We start from the raw sequence: 16,416 nt of genomic DNA, 5'->3' as shown, positions 1-16,416 counted from the left end.
GTACAAGGAATTCCCTGCTTTGTTCGACATAGAAACCCTTGTAAGTGATCTAATGCGTCTAGCTGTCCTGGGAATGGCTGGGCTTTTCGAGGGAGACCAAACATATGTCACCGTATCCAAACATAAGAAGTTTCACTGTTTTTAACCATTGGTATATTTGGAGAGCTCTAGGTATCAAGGATCATACTATACCGTAAGTGTGGACATTAAATGAGGAATTCACCCTGCTCTTTCTTCTTCATCTGTTTCAGACCTCCCTTTATCAGCCATCCACAGGCCTTGAAAGGCCATCAAGGTAGGTTTACTGTGTATCAATGACCCCAAAAACATTTGGACATATGCGTCACAAAAAAATCTATACATTTAATTTCATAGATTTTTAAAAATATCGACATTTTTAGATAAAAAATATCAAACTATGGGACATCTAAAAACAGACATTTTCTCAAAACATTTTTACAATAACTTTTAACTAACTGGTCCCAGGGTCATTCTCAGTGGATGTATGGAGCAGGTCATACCATTACAGAACAGGTTAAGTGTAACGTTCAGAAAATCCTTTAGCAGTGTTTTTACTCTTTTTACTTCAATGACATTGATTCTGCAGCTCTGCAAGTGATAACAAGAGGAGAAGGAAATCTGAACCTGCAACAGCTCAGCCCAGGGTTCAGAGCAGCGTGGGCACAACACAAACGTCTATGAGGCCACCAGAGTTGCCCAAGAGCAGCAGCACCCAGAGGAATCCCCTCACCAGCCCCAGTTCCCCTGCCACCACCAGGACTAAAGGTAGATCTCAGACGAACAGTCACATTCGTTCACCTTATTGAAAGAATAAGCAACAGAGGAAGGTTCACTGACAATATTCATTTTGCTCCTCGCAGCACAAGCAGAATTTTAAACGACTTTCCCTTTGCATGAATAAAGTTCAATGAATTATTTAGTGTGTACAATCTTGCCACAGTGTAGTGTAGCATATCAATTGCTTCTTCTTTATTCAACGTGGGCTTGTTGATCAATATGTCTGATTTCTTTCCAGTTTTCTTCCAGGTTATTTTATAAACGTCCTTACTTGTCTCTCCCATGGATCAATTACCTTTTAATGTCTTCTCGTGTCTCTTTTTTTACCATGCTGCTTGTGGTGGATATCAAAGGTGGGGATGTGAGCTATATGCACACAGCACATTTAAATGGTCAAAATCAAAACCATGCTACCTCAGAATCCACATATCAAAACAAAGAGCAAAATGGGGACAGTTTTATGGCTGTCTCAGCTCTCTCAGATGGGTTCTCCAGCCTCCCTGAAGGCTGGAAAAGAGCCCAAGAGAACGCAGAAGACTGGATGATCACAGAAGAGACCTCGTCTAAGCTCAAATCCTGGAGTTGTGACGATCTCCTGTCTGAGGGGAGGGGAAAAGAAGTGCAAACCCGTTCAGAAAGCATCGGTTCATTGTTGCACAACGGGGAAGTAGAGGCATCACAATGCAATGACGTCCGAGAGTCTGAGGATCTTAGGGAGAAGACCAGGCACCACTCAGCCCACAATGCACCAGGCTTCCTCAAACTCTACAAGAAGATGCATCACATCAACCGGCAAGAACTGATAAGCTCTACCGTGATCTGCTCTGTGAAAGCCAGGATCCATAAGTATGAGAGCGAACAGCGGAAGGACAGATGCACTGGCAACAAGGGCTGTAGCGAAGCGGTGCCTAGGAACATGGTGCACAACAGGATTTCTGAATATGAGAGTCTGATCCAGAAGTCCAAATCCATGCCAAATCTTGGAGATGAGTGCCTGATCAGGGATTCTTTTAGGAGGATCAGCAGCCCCAAGCGTAGCCTTTCTATTGAGTCATTACTGGATGAAGAACCACCAGCCAGGAATCCCCCTGAAGGACGGCCTCAATACCCCAAGGTAAACACCCATGTGCCAATCCACGTCCAAGTCACCAGTGACCAATTACAAAACTCTGCCATGCACAATGACTACTCAGACAGTGAACATGATGCTGTAGTGTCTGATCTTAGTGACTTCATCCAGATTGAGGGCTCATCCTTCTGCAGCGAGAGGGAGTTCGACCTGTGTTCATTTGCCTCATCAGAGAGCTTTTGCGGATCGGGGCACCAACATCATTATCACAGGCAGCTTGTGAGCTCCTGCAAGGGCCGCTGCCCGGCTTCCTACACACGATTCACCACTATGATCAAGCACGAGAGGGCCAAGCAGGACCGGAAACAACATTTGCGGGTAGAGGAATCTGAGTTTGGCCTCAGCAAGCTTGCCTTCCTGGTCAGCCCAGTGCCTTTCCGCCGGAAGAACCTGTCACCTTTGAGTTTTTCCCGAATACCAAACTCAAAGAGCTGCATGTATGATGCTCTAGATTCTGCCCTAAAAGACATCTACGACCACATCCGCACTGAGAAACGCAGGGGTAGCCTGCCGGACAACACCATCCTCCATAGGTTGTTGGTGGAGTTGCTTCCCGACATTCCTGAGAGGAATTCCTCTCTGCACGCGCTTGGGAGAGGAAGCCCTACAATTCAACTTCGCTCTTACCACCCACAGCCAGATGGCATGCCCAGCCAGGACACTCACCAACCTGAGTACTCACACCTGTCCCATAGTGCCTCTCACAACCATATAGACAGCAACAACAACCAGAGGAACCACAACTCTGAATTCTGCTATCAAGGTGGACCCTTATCTAAATACCCTTCGTCTCCTGTGTTTGAGTTCTGCTCCTCCACCATTGCATTGTTCCATCTGTGTTTGTTAATGTGCTTGCTTAGAGCAGTGATGTCCCAACCTGCTCCAGCAGGGCCAACATTCTGCAGAGTTTAGCTCCAACTTGCCCCAACACATCTGCATGGAAGATTCAGGTAAGCCTGAAGACCTTGATGAGCAGGTTCAGGTGTGTTTAATTGGGGTTGGAGCTAAACTCTGCAGGACAGTGGCCATCCAGAAGTAGGATTGGACACCCCTGGTTTAGAGAAAGGAATCATTATGTTGCAAGGAGTATCAGAGAGCATGACTCATTCCCACATCCTCTGCTTCATCAGTCTTTTATTTTCTCATTTTATCAAATTGTCCTTTTTTTCTTATTTTTCCCCCAAACAAGTTATTTTCCTGCTCCATTTACAATACCTTTATGTATTTGGTAGATGCTTTTATGCATTTAAGGTATATATTTTATTAGGTTCATGCATTGTCTGGGTATCAAAACACTAGAGGAACACTACTTTGTGTGTGGGCTTGCCACAAAAGAAATGTAACTTTGTAAAGTTTCAGTCTATATAAATAGCTTTAGACAGATGACTTGAGCAGCTGAAGCATGCAATCTAAAAACAGATTTGAGATTTTATTGGCCTGGGAAGAAACATACTCTCTTATCAGTGTTAACACAGTTCACTCACAGTGTCTAATATGATGGTGATGAGATCAGCCTCAGTACCTAAAGTTTTAGTTTATTTGTTTTTTGAGAAGGTCAATGTTTATGATTTTTTTAACCATAAAGACATGCAACACTGTATACTTTTGCATAGTTAATAGTGTTTATAAATGAAGACCGTTCAGACCAAGGGGGCTTGCCTGCACTTGGCACAGTTGCCAGCTAACCATTTGCGGTTCTAGTATAAATACGCATGGTCTAAACTGGGGATCTGAGTGGATGGGTATAACATAACTTCTGAGATGATTCTTGGAAGTTGACTTCATTATTATGGACAATAAAATATGTATATATTCTTTCTTATTTACAATATTTACTTTTAATTTGCCAATAAAATGTGTATATATTCATATTTCCTTTTTTTCTTTTATTTTGTGTGCATTTCTCTCATCAAGCCCCAAATCATTACTTCCTTTGCTTGTGCTTGTTCCCATGCATGTAATAGCGTTGGATCTCTGTGAGACTTGTCTTTGAATCGGTTTACTTATCTGTTCTCTTTAGATCAGGACACATCCAGAGAATACTCTTACCCTGATGTGGGCAGCCACACACAGCAAAGCAGAAGACAAACCCCTGAAGTCAGAGAGGTAAGGGAATATGCTTTGGTCAAATTGTGAATAAACCCACATAATGAGAAGATGTATTAAAGTTTGATTGCTCTGCTTCGTTCACTTGACAGAAACTGCCAGCCAGAGCAATATATGACTTCAAAGCACAGACAGCGAAGTAAGAACAACTTGCAAACCACGTCACCGGTTTCTGTTCTTATTGCATTTGATGTGCTACAATCAACGAGTACATTTTCATGTATTATTTATGTCTTTCCTTTGAATGTCTTTCATTTTGTTATTTCCCCACTTGGAATATAGTTAACTTAATTTTTTTTCCTTCCAGAGAGCTGACGTTTAAGAAAGGAGAGACGGTATACATCACTCGGCAGATAGATAATAACTGGTATGAGGGAGAATATCGTGGCCATGTGGGCATCTTCCCCATCTCATATGTTGAGGTGCGTACTTTATTGATAAATATGTTTAGCTAATAGAAACACTATATATTTATACTGTTAATTATTGTTTTTCTTATTAACTATCTTCTGAAGTTGCATCTTCTTATCTTCTTGTTTCTTCACAGAAAATCCCTCCTTCAGAGAGACATCAGCCAGCGAGACCTCCTCCTCCAGCCCAAAACAGAGAAATTGGAGAAGCAATTGCCCGCTACAACTTTAATGCTGATACTAATGTGGAACTTTCATTAAGAAAAGTAAACATTTTCTTAGTACTGACGTCATAAATATGATTTAGTGTCAGCAACTGCTCATTAATCCACTCCTTAAAGGGATAGTTTACCCCAAAATGAAAATTTTGTCATCACTTGCTCACCCTCGAGTTGTTCCATGAGTTGTTCAATGTTGGCAATCAAACTGTCTGGTTAGCAACATTCTTCAAAATATCTTCTTTTGTGTTCAACAGAATTAAGGGTGAGCATTTTTGGGTGAACTATCCCTTTAATGTTTCTTACCACTTTAAGAACATGGGCCCTATCTTGCACCCAGCGCAATTGACTTTGTACACCATATATCATTCCTATTTTGCACCCGACGCACAGAGGACTTTTCCCTCCACAGACGCACGTCGGTAAATTAGGGAATGAACTTGCGCTCCCGGGGGCGGTTCAGTGAAAAGAGGAGGCGTGTTCCGGCGCAAACATTCCCTGGTGCTATTTTGCAGTTTCAGAAAACAATTCCGCCACAGACCAGGAAAAACCTAGTCTAAAGTCAGTGGCGCGTTATTCAGATGCTATTTTAAGGGCTCATGCTTGGCCATAATGTAGCGTGTGCACAACACGCATAGACTTTGCTTCTCTCATCTACACAGACGCAGGCAGCAGTTACCATTTTTTCAAACCATACATGATTACAAGGAAAAATATTACCACACAAGTGAAATCACTGTGGTGTCCATGAAGATGTGAAAAAATAGGCATAAATCTAGCTTACACATTTACCCAAATTATTATACGCCTGTTTAACCGAAGCTAATTTGGGTTGGTTTCTCCCATCCCCATACAATGTATGCTCTGTCTTTTACGGCCCTGGCAAGAACGTTGGTCTCCTCAGCTGTGAACCGCTCCTGGCGTGCGCCTGGCAAATCCTCCTTTATAATAGCAATCCGCCATGGAACAAACGTGCCTGCTTTTAAAGGGAATGTGAGATGACGCTCTGATTGGTTTATTTCACGTTACGCCCAAACCACAACTATGAGTAATGTAGCTACTTCAGACCAACCCATTTTAGATTTGCGCTGGGTGCAAGAGTCATTTATCCCGCCGGTATAATAGCAACAGCGCCCGAGACCCGCCCACAAAGTTACTTGCGTTCGCGTTTGATACTTGCGTTTCAGATCATTAAAATAGGGCCCCATGTCTTTTGCTAAATTATTTTCTATTTTACTGAATGCTAATGTTTTGCACTCTAACATTGTGCTTTAACCAAATAAGAAGAAAGTGCCAAGACATAAAACACCTTAAAAAAACGAAGCTTTTGCCCCAGCCAGCCACCACTTCATCACACAGTTGTATACTAAATATCAAATATGTTCTATTTGGTTATAATTTTGTCATTTTGCACTGCATTTTTGCTTTCAATCCACCAGATATACCACCTTATATCTTGTGTTGGTGTCTTCCAGGGCGAGCGTGTTGTTCTGTTGCGGCAGGTGGATAAGAACTGGTTTGAGGGCAAGATCCCAGGTACAAACAAACAAGGGATTTTTCCAGTGTCTTATGTGGACGTCGTTAAGAAGACCACAGTACAAAGTACTGGTCAGCCTCCTGGGCCCAATATACCCACCAGCTACTGCAGTGACAGACTGAACAGTAGGGTATGTTTAAGCTGCAATTTTACCCAAAAATGTACTGAAAGGGTTTAAACCACAACAGTTTAAGGGTCTAAAAATGATCACATATTACAGTCTCATGAGGTTTTAATCATTGTGACTAAAGATATCTGAATTTCAGGGAACTTATCCACAAAATATATACTCTGATCCAGTTAAGTGACTTTATGATCTTATCTAGATGAATACTGTCTTATACTTTAAATACAATACCGACAAACGGTGGCGTCAGAGGCAGTAAAACCTCTCATTTATATCATGTTACTCATATTGCCATAGGTCATGTACAGCACTATCAGTGTCAACAAGGTGGCAAGTACAAAATTAATCCTTTCTCAGATGGCAACTGTCCCAATGCCAAAATAGATCACCTCTGTCATCTTTAGATTACCTTTGGCTTGTTGTGTAAGATAAGCCTGAGTTTAGATTAAATGCCCTTGAGTTGTAATTCCATCTAAAGAACAAAGAAGTAAAGGCTTATTCCTTCGCTCACATGAGCCGAGTTCAGCAGGATTAGATCAGATTTATCACACATCCTGCCAGTATCCAGTATAGGCTAATTAAAACGTGGACATGACCTGCTGTGCTATACATGTGCTACTCGGCTCTTGCTGTTACTGAAAGGGATGTTCTGTAAAGGTGAACTAATGTGACTGGACTGCACTAGTATCTTGCTTTTTCTTATTATAGCAAACATTGTAGCAAATACAACTTTGTACTACATACACTGACACCATAAAGTATTTGGACACTTAAGTCACACACAAAAGATGTAATATTATTGCATTAGATAACACAATATCAAACCAATGTCATTTATCTATTACTGTTTCTTCTTATCTAATGGACGCTGAGTCTGGAAATAAAGTTGAATTGAATTGAATGGAAAATTATATATACAGTATATATATACAAACAAAGATTAAATGATAAATCAACAGATATACACTGTTTGAAGTTGGTAAGACTTTTTAATGTTTTTGAAAGAAGTATCCTATGATTGCTAAGGCTACATTTATTTGATAAAATGCAGACAAAATAAAATAAATACAGTAATACTGTGAATCTTATTACAATTTAAAATGACTGTTTTGTATTTTTATATATTTTAAACTGTAATTTATTCCTGTGATGGCTAAGCTGATTTTTCAGCATCATTACTCCAGTCTTCAGTGTCACATGATTCTTCAGGAATCATTGAAATAGGCTGATTTGGTGCTTAATAAACATTTCTTATTGTTATCCATGTTAAAGACAGCAGAGCTGGTTACTATTTTTGTGTAAACTGTGATACTGAACAGAAAGTTCGAAGGAAATAGAAATGTTTTGCCACAATGTAAAAGTCTTACAAAAATCATACTGATCCCAAACGTTTGAACAGTTGTGTACTGTTCAGAATTAAGCGTGTTTAGACACTTTCTAGTTGTCAAACGTTAGTGCACGGCTTATATTTGTAAAAAAATTTGTTGAGGAATTCACAAATACACACATAATTGTCCAGAAAATGTCCTTCTAGCTCATCTTTGTTCAGTGACTTTTTTTAATTAAAATTTTACCAAAGAGTGCTTGAAAAGCATTGTGCACTGGGGAGGACAGGATACTCTAATTGCTGGTTTATAGTTACATTTGCTATGACCTCTCAGTGACCTTGTTGTTGTTTCCACCTCACAAATCAATATAGACAGCGAATCTACTCTAAAAATGATTAATTATGGCATATCCTTCCTTGTAGTTCATGTCTTTTGTCTTAGGCCTGTTTCCCACATACTGTGTCTGCGGAGCCTTTACAGTACTTGAGTGCTTGACTGCAACAAGCTTTCACAATGACAGCATTTCTGCTATGTAGCAGAGCTATGGCTGTATACTGAAAATAAAGTGACTTCTAGGATATTATATTAAGAATTTCTTTTGACAGTGGCCATAAATTATGTGAAATCTAATTTACATGATGAGTGGGATTATATTTACATCCAAATAGTAAATAATCTACTCATAATGGAACTCAAACACAAACTGAATACTAAATAGAAAGTGCTGTTTTTGTACCATGCTTTTCTAGGTAGCATTTTCTCGTAACAATTCACTTTCACTATCAGTTCTCTTATTTTCCAGCGAGTATCATCACTATCACTTTCTGTTTCTCCTCTCTCCTTCTTTCTCTTAAGCTGTCATCTGCACGTACCCTCTACAACTCTCCATCCCCAACTGTCCGTCCATTCTCCTCATCCTCTCCTAGTCCACAAAGAGCCGCACACCTACAGGCCATCACCAGCGAGTGGTTGGCCCTCACTCTGGGTCTGTCTCCTTCAGGAACCCCTGCCCCTACACCTCCACCTTTCCCTTCCAATTTCCAGCCATACTATGAAGTGTTGGACTCTGCCATCTCCCCTTCTCCCGCATCCTCCATGCTGAGCCACTCTCCCGCCCTCACTCCTCGCAACTTCACTCCTGCACTCAAAGAGGGCCACTTCATTCCCATCTCCTCCCCAAAGTCTTACATGTCCCCTGAACCCAGCCTGTCACCTCAACTTTATCTAACCTCCACCTCCTTCACTCCTTCGCCCACCTCACCCTCATTTGATGCCAGCCCCAGGTCTGGCAGTGTCATAGAGATCCTCTCCAGTCAAAAATCTGATTTACCCGAGAAGGAACTGCAGTTGTTCTCAGATTACCATTATAAACCTGACCAGACAGACCCCCCTAAATTGCGTAGCCCTATTGACTTGGTTGTTTTTGACGCCCACGAATCCCCATTGGATATTCTGCCATCAAAAGAACCCGAGGATGATATATGTGAGGAGTTAGTTTCAATCATTAAAGCCAGCCGATCAAAGGGCACGTTCGAAGAAGAGGAGGGATTTTATTGCCAGGAACCAGACATAATGGAAAAGCTACCCAGACTGTTTATAGAGGAAGAGCCGAAAGAAGACAACAGCTTCTTAAATGAACCCCTGACATCAAATACGTTTGCTCCAGTCCAACCCGCCCAGAGTGAGGGTTCAGATATTGAGGTAGTGCTTGCAGTGTGGTTATACTGCCCAAATGAAAAGCCAAAATAAATTTCCTTAAAGGAGAAGAGTTTAATGTTTTAGATGACCAAATATTAAAGGAGTAGTTCACCCAAAAATTTAAATTCTGTCATCATCTGATCACCCACATATTGTTCCAACCCCATAACTCTAAACCCGTAAAATCATAAATTAATCTTCAGAAAATAAATTAAGAATTTTTTTAATGAAACCTGAGAGGTTTCTGTGCCTCCCATTGAAAGTCCAGGTAACCAAAACTTAGAATATCTAAAAAAGGTCATAAAGGTGTTGTGAAATGAATCCATAGGAATTGAGCGTTTAATCCAAGTCTTGTGAAAAGATATGATCATTTTATATGCTGAACAGATTTAACTTAGGCTTTTGTTTTTGTGACGCATACACAAGCATCTGGTTTTACCATAGATGATGCACTCTATGTGTTCTTCAGAATTACATTTTTTGGGTGAACTATCCCTTTAAATTCAATGATTTCGGAACAAACAATGGAAGATGGGTGGAGTGCTCAGATTCGTATTAATTTCAATGATCATAATTTATGCAGTTCTTTTTGGTGACGTTAATGGCAGAAAAAATGCACACTTTAAACCTTTAAACCCTGAAGCATCTGTAGAGAATTACAAACATATCTTTAGCATGTATAGCTGTTTTAGTCTCCACATTAGCAGGGTGAAGTTTCCCAGAATGCCTCTCCATATGTCTCTCCCTCCCCTGTCCTCACAGATATCATTGCAGTTCACACAGCCCTCATCGGCTAAGTACTCTCCCCCTTCCCCGCGCTACACCCCCCCATTGCCTGGGGTTTCACAGTCGCCCCCTCTCTCTGCCAAACTGTTCTCTCGACAGGACCTCCGCTCCCCAAAGGTCAAGGTAAAGACAAGCTGCTTGCTAGTGACTGTCGTAGTGCTAATCATCCTCTACCCTGCCCTTTAGTCTTGCCACTCCGTAATACAGACACTAACATTCCCTATTAAAGTGACCTATATAACTTAAAGCACATAATCCTTGCAGTATGTATTTCCATGAAAGATTTATTGCACCACAGTGTGCACGATTCATAAATAATTCTCAAAACAATGTAGTTCATATGTTTGGCATGCAGTAAATTATTTCAGTTACATGGGAAGCTAGAATCATAATTATTAGTAGGTCGTAGACATATTTAAATCACCCAACCCTTTTTAATTCAATACTCACAACCCCAGGATCCTTTAAATTTGCTTGATAGGCCTTCCCCTATTAGTTCTGTCCACTGGCATGGGAGGGAACAAACAAACTAGCAGCGCTCATTATGGATGGTTGGGCAACTGAGTAAATAATGAGACATTTAGACCAAAAATAAAGTATATTCACTCATTAATGTTAATCCGTTTATTTAATATATAGACTACCATTCAAAAGTCGAGGTTGGTAAGATTTATGTTTTTGAAAAAAGTCTCTTATGCTCACCAAGGTCATATTTATTTCATTTCTTATGATTCTCAATGTTGAAAACAGTTGTGCTGCTTAATAATTTTGTGAAAACCACAATATATTTTCAGGACACTTTGATTAACATTAAGTTAAACTGAATTTTTTTCTGAATTTGTACTTTTTGCAAATTTTTTTGCAGCAATGTAAAAGTCTTTACTGTCACTTTCAATCAATTTACTGCGTCCTTGCTGAGTTTTATCTTACTGACCCCAAACTTTTGAACGGTAGTGTATATTTTTGTAACTTGTGTTTGTATATGACTGCACATAACCCTCATTTCAGCTTCTCCTGGTTCTGGTTCTTTCAGTCTGTGTTAAGGCGTGATGTTGTGGTTGTTGGTAAGCCCCCTCGTAGCCCTGTGATGTCTAGGAGGTCCTGCGGATCGCCTGTTAGAGGTCAAAACTTGTCACCATCTCATAGGGTAGGGAGTATGTGCACCTTGTGTGACTCAAGGGAAATTCAGTTTTCTCTCATTTCAAAGTATCCCTGCACAACGCATAATGTCATTCTCTGTATTTGACCTGGGAATTCACTGATTTAAGTGCAATTCTTTCCATTTTTGCTGCTATAGGTGGATATAATGATATTATGATAGAGTATAAACTGCCATATTATATATTTTTGTCAGCGTCTGGTCACATGATGCTTCAGTATGCAGTAATATTCAACATACAGTACAATATGGAGGAATGCTGAGTCATGAATGAGGGATACTCTTAACACCATGGCCTTGTCTGTTTATGCATTAGTGCATTTTGTGGTCAAGAAAATAACATTTAATTCCTAACAGTGCTGTAGAGTGATAACATTTTGTTTGTTCTGCATGTGGAAATGTGTCTGAAAGTGTTTTTCCTGCATGTCCATGACTTCTTGGATCACAAACAGTGGATTTTGACAGCCTTTCTTGTTTTTTTTTTTGGTGTGGCTCAAAGCAGCTGAAGAGATTGGCTTGCTCATGCAGCATTGGTTTAAGCCATGTACTGTATTGAGATTGTTTGGGGTGTCTGGATTACTCTTGGGAATGTCCCAATGATCTTTCCTGTGTACACAGCTTAAACAAGGTGTACTCCCCAGGGCCAGGCAAGCAGCCTATTCCCCACATTTCCTTCCAAAAAAGGGGAGTACAGTCCTCGTTTTCAGGATTTAAGGCATTTCTCAACGGTTTCTAAATCCATAAACACATTTTAGAAAATGCGTTGTTTAATGGCTTAGAAACCCTGAATTTGAGCCCCGGTAGTCCTGGATCTCATACGTATTTGACAAAAATGCAATTACTCTTTTTTTAAATCTGTATTTAATCACGTTTGTGGGTTTGATCATGAAACTAGTTCAGATACACAGCTGATCCAGGTCTGGCCTCAGGCTTTGCATTAATGGTTCTCATTGAGCACAGTGGAACTCACAGTGTTCTCAGCATCAGATACAGCAGAATGAGAGACAGAAACATTTAAATGGCCTTTCATGGTTTCTCTTTTTCAGTCCCAAAGACAAGCATATGTTCATGATCCGCTTCAAGGTGTTGGAGAAGCGTGAGTATCTTATTCAAATATTGTAAAATATTGTTTTATGGTAACATTACTTTATTTTGGGATTTGGCCAGTATATTACTTAATATAACCTATTGTAGAGTACACACTTAAAGAGCCTTTCCTCTTGCAGATTTCAAGCCCTGTATAACTACATGCCACGAAATGAAGATGAGCTGGAACTGAAGGAGGGGGATGTTGTTGACGTCATGGAGAAGTGTGATGATGGATGGTTTGTGGGTAAGACTGTAAACTCTCATTTTTAATAATGTTGCTTGTTACTACACAACTTGTTACTGTTTTAGTGATGTTCACTTATTTGCCACTAGCTGGCGCTATTCTCCAACAAAAAAAATAAAAAATACTGTCAACAATGGCCAATGGATTTATGGATAAATAAATCGAGGGATCCGTACTAAAATATTGTTTTGCCTAATAATGTATACTTAGATATTAGATAGATTCATTTTTATGTCTGCCTCATTCTATATTAATTTTTTTTAGGAACGTGCAGGAGAACCAAATTTTTCGGAACCTTTCCTGGGAACTATGTGAAGCGGCTATAAATGGACTCTTCTAATACACATCTCTGATGGTCATACATATACTGAGGAGAGATGGACAATGTCACCTACAGCTTCCTGCTGGAAATAGCATGACATGTTCCAGTCATCAACCTGTTGGACTGATGGAAACAGAAGCCAATGGCCTTGAAGGGGGTTATTGCACCATTCATGTAATTTGGCTTAAATACGTTGAAACCATTATGTTAATTAGGAATTTCAGTAAATGCTTTAAAACATTTGGTTGCCTACATTTTTCTCATAGTTGAAAAAATCAGTACGCTTACCGTCTAGTTAAGCTGATGAATTTCAACAATATGAGCACTCAAGTGCCCTGTTTATCTTCATTGGAAGGGTGAAATACAGGTGAGGAATGATCTACTGGTGCCCTTCTGTACACTGGACCTGATGTCTGATCTGATCTAGACCGTATAGATTGAACAGTATTGCAGTTTCATGTTTGCGTCAGGCTGTGGATATTAACCATTCCTGCCAACATGTATGTTTTTAGTATGAAAACTCTCTGGTTCAGAAGAATGACCTCCGGTTTTCTAGGGCTCTGTGTTCTTCCTCCAGACATTCCTTTAAGCATTTGAAGGATTTTACAGATAAGAGAAAAATATTTTTGATGTTTTTCAATCTAAAGAGAGAAAGTTTTTAAGAATGCAGTACCCCTTACAAAAGGCGTTTTGGCAAAAGTGGGCATGTTAACCGTCGTAAACTGACTCTTATTAATGTCTCTACTGCCTATAATAAATATTTCTGTGTTGGGTGACCTTGCACATCACTTTTGGTTTACACTGTAATCTATTTATGGCCAATAAGAGGAGCACATGATGTCATAATTACTAAACTGCAATTGGCAGCCATGTATTTTGTATATGTCGTCTTCCGATTCTTCAAATTGGTTCAATTTGAGTGAGGAAATGTACGTGAAAATCTATTTTTGTTTATTTGATCATTCAGCAAACGTTTCATTATGATATACTTAATATATTGTTATTTGTTCACTTTCTATGTCTTTGATCTGTTCAGCACAGTGAGTACACTCTCACGTTCAAATGTTCAATCTTCCTGTGAGACTGTATGACTAACAGTTTTATTCCAGTCGGTAAAGCAAGAAATGTAAATGTGTCAGTCAATAGAAACATGAACCAATAATATATGTAATTTAGGCAATATTATACCTCATGGAATTATGCAGTCTCTGTGTTGTCACTATGCTTAATGTACCAGTAACATCCTGCGCATGTTGTTTCATAAAGAACTGCTCGTCAGTGCAAACTCATTATTGTACCAGTATGAGAATTTATTAAGAGATGCGTATGGTTGTACAGAGCAATATTTCCACCTGGCTCTGAGCTGTCACCAAGTCTTCCTGATCAGAAGTGAAGTTAACTGAGCTGTTCCTGGTGCATAACTCTACTACGTCATTTATGTGATAACATGGATACTTGTTACATTTTTAATAATGCATGTTTCAGAAACAAATGTTTATAAAGTACAGAACACTGTGATATGTTCATTCATTTAAACCTAGTATAATTCTGGCATTGAACATTTGGTGCTAGAGTGTGTGATGGATTCTGATTGGATAAAAACGGACTAATTTCACCGGTCAAGAATAGACAGAATATCACATCACTGAATTATATAAAGACATGACATGCAAAGTGCTAAACTATTGCTGCTGGTAAATCAACATGTCCACCCATTTGTTAATACACAAAAAAATATATAGAATTAGACTCTCCAAAAAGTAAAAGCAATCAATGTTTTTAAAGTCTTTCTTTGCCTTTTCTTTCTCTGTGCAAAAGTACATAAATAAAGTCATATATTTTCTTAGTGGGATTCACAGTCTCCGTAAGGATAATTGTGCCATCCTGGACATCATCCTTCTGTTAGCAATCTAGTCCCTGCAGACCGTCCAGTCTATAAACAGCCACATCGTGTCCTGGAGTTGTCCCTCCTGCTGCCATGGGGACACAGTAAACAGAGGGTCAGTGGAGAGCCTGTCTGAGTTTCTGTCCCAGAGAAAGAACCAGAGCCATCCAGCTCACTCACAGGAGGAAGGGGTTTCTGTCTAGACTTTGTGCTTTTCCCGCATTTGTTTTTACTGGAGCAAAATCTCACACGCTCTCTGATATAAATATCTGGGAACAGAGCTCAAACCTTGTTAACATCCAAGCCAATCTGTTGGCCCAAAATCATAATTTACTCACTCTCATGTCATTTCAAACCCCCTTGACTTTTGGAACAACGTGAGGGTGAGTAAATGACAGAATTTAAATTTTTGGATGGCCTGTCCTTTTAATTACTAGAAGGTACACAAAGTGATGACTTGGGTTAGAGAAGGATTTTCTGGTGTTCTGGTTTCGTAGATTTGATGTAGCTCAGGCCATGACAAATAGCCCTTCCCTGGCACACCAAACAAGGAGCTGTTCAAGCCTACAATACAAGTGCTCTCAAGCTAGAATGTTTGGCCTTCAAATGAAGAGCACACAGGCCACTCCAGTGCCACATACAAGTACACAGTCCTCTCTGTGCAGTTAGGCTACATAAACTTTACTTTGGAAACAAGCATCGTGAGCATGTGCCTGTATTTCGCATAATAAACATGACGACAGCCAGGGGCTGGACCTATTTTAAATTTTGAAATGTTTGCCAAATCCATATTCATGAGTGTAAAAATATGGGGACACCTTTTTTTAATGGGGTGCCTATGTGTCGCAGTAGGCCTACTGATGAATAGAAACACTCCTTATGGCAGCTCTGAAATAATGAATGGCATCCAAAGTTTTGGCTACTTCTGTTAATCAAAGTAGGCTATTTGGACACTTACTTCATGAATGATGTCTACCTGCAATGTTTTTGTTTTTTTTGTTTTTTTTTAAATCAAGAAAAGACATCATAAATGTAACAAATAATTGCTCACTAGATGGGCTTGATGTAGATCTTTGCTTCATAAAAAAATCGTATGAGTCAATATAATGTTCTATTTCTTTCTTGAAACATTTGCGAATATAGATTTTTTTTATTAAAATCATAAAATGTATTAAATAAACCTGACTGGTGCGCATGCTCTAGATGATGCCATGTTACGCATTTACATAAAGTCGAAAAGCTATTGAAAAGCAGCACAGTGGCATGTAAGATCGAGTACTGAACCAGATTTAACTTACGTCTGTTTGTCAGACGTTATTAGATATCAATCTGGTGAACTTCACTTGTGGTACTGTGCGAGTGTGAAGTTGAGGAGAACTCTGTACATGCGATAAAAAAGTCACCTAAAAAACACCAGTTGGTAACAGTCATTGAGAAAAGTTAGTTCGAAGAAAAGGTCGTTTATTTGCACATGCCACTTGGTCCTAATGTTTAATCATCCAAAGCAAATGACAATGATAGTATTTGGCTGTAAGTTGTAACCACCCTAAACATTAAAAGGTCCGTCCACACACCAAGAA

General features: G+C 39.7%; 1 protein-coding gene across 10 annotated transcripts in view; it reads left to right on the top strand.

Annotated features, from left to right (window-relative positions):
• sorbs2b (sorbin and SH3 domain containing 2b) overlaps positions 1-14,553 on the top strand; it is a 52,236-nt gene extending 37,683 nt beyond the window's left edge. For 7 of the 10 annotated variants that reach the window (XM_079892546.1, XM_079892550.1, XM_079892547.1 and 4 more), the window contains 14 exons: positions 252-295; positions 608-786; positions 3,948-4,033; positions 4,126-4,172; positions 4,341-4,455; positions 4,581-4,709; positions 6,137-6,328; positions 8,509-9,354; positions 10,114-10,260; positions 11,171-11,284; positions 11,915-11,980; positions 12,343-12,392; positions 12,523-12,629; positions 12,894-14,553. In XM_079892546.1, the coding sequence (XP_079748672.1) occupies positions 252-295; positions 608-786; positions 3,948-4,033; positions 4,126-4,172; positions 4,341-4,455; positions 4,581-4,709; positions 6,137-6,328; positions 8,509-9,354; positions 10,114-10,260; positions 11,171-11,284; positions 11,915-11,980; positions 12,343-12,392; positions 12,523-12,629; positions 12,894-12,955 (2,184 nt within the window). In that variant the 3' untranslated portion in view covers positions 12,956-14,553. Of the gene's footprint in view, positions 1-251; positions 296-607; positions 787-1,151; positions 2,691-3,947; positions 4,034-4,125; positions 4,173-4,340; positions 4,456-4,580; positions 4,710-6,136; positions 6,329-8,508; positions 9,355-10,113; positions 10,261-11,170; positions 11,285-11,914; positions 11,981-12,342; positions 12,393-12,522; positions 12,630-12,893 lie in introns of all 10 variants that reach the window. The other 3 variants (XM_079892543.1, XM_079892545.1, XM_079892549.1) reach the window with 3 other exon arrangements.
• The last annotated feature ends 1,863 nt before the right edge of the window (positions 14,554-16,416 follow it).

This window comes from Squalius cephalus (assembly GCF_949319135.1).
Source record: "Squalius cephalus genome assembly, chromosome: 14".
In the NCBI taxonomy this organism is placed as follows: domain Eukaryota; kingdom Metazoa; phylum Chordata; class Actinopteri; order Cypriniformes; family Leuciscidae; genus Squalius; species Squalius cephalus.
This window is presented reverse-complemented; position numbering and strand designations above follow the sequence as displayed.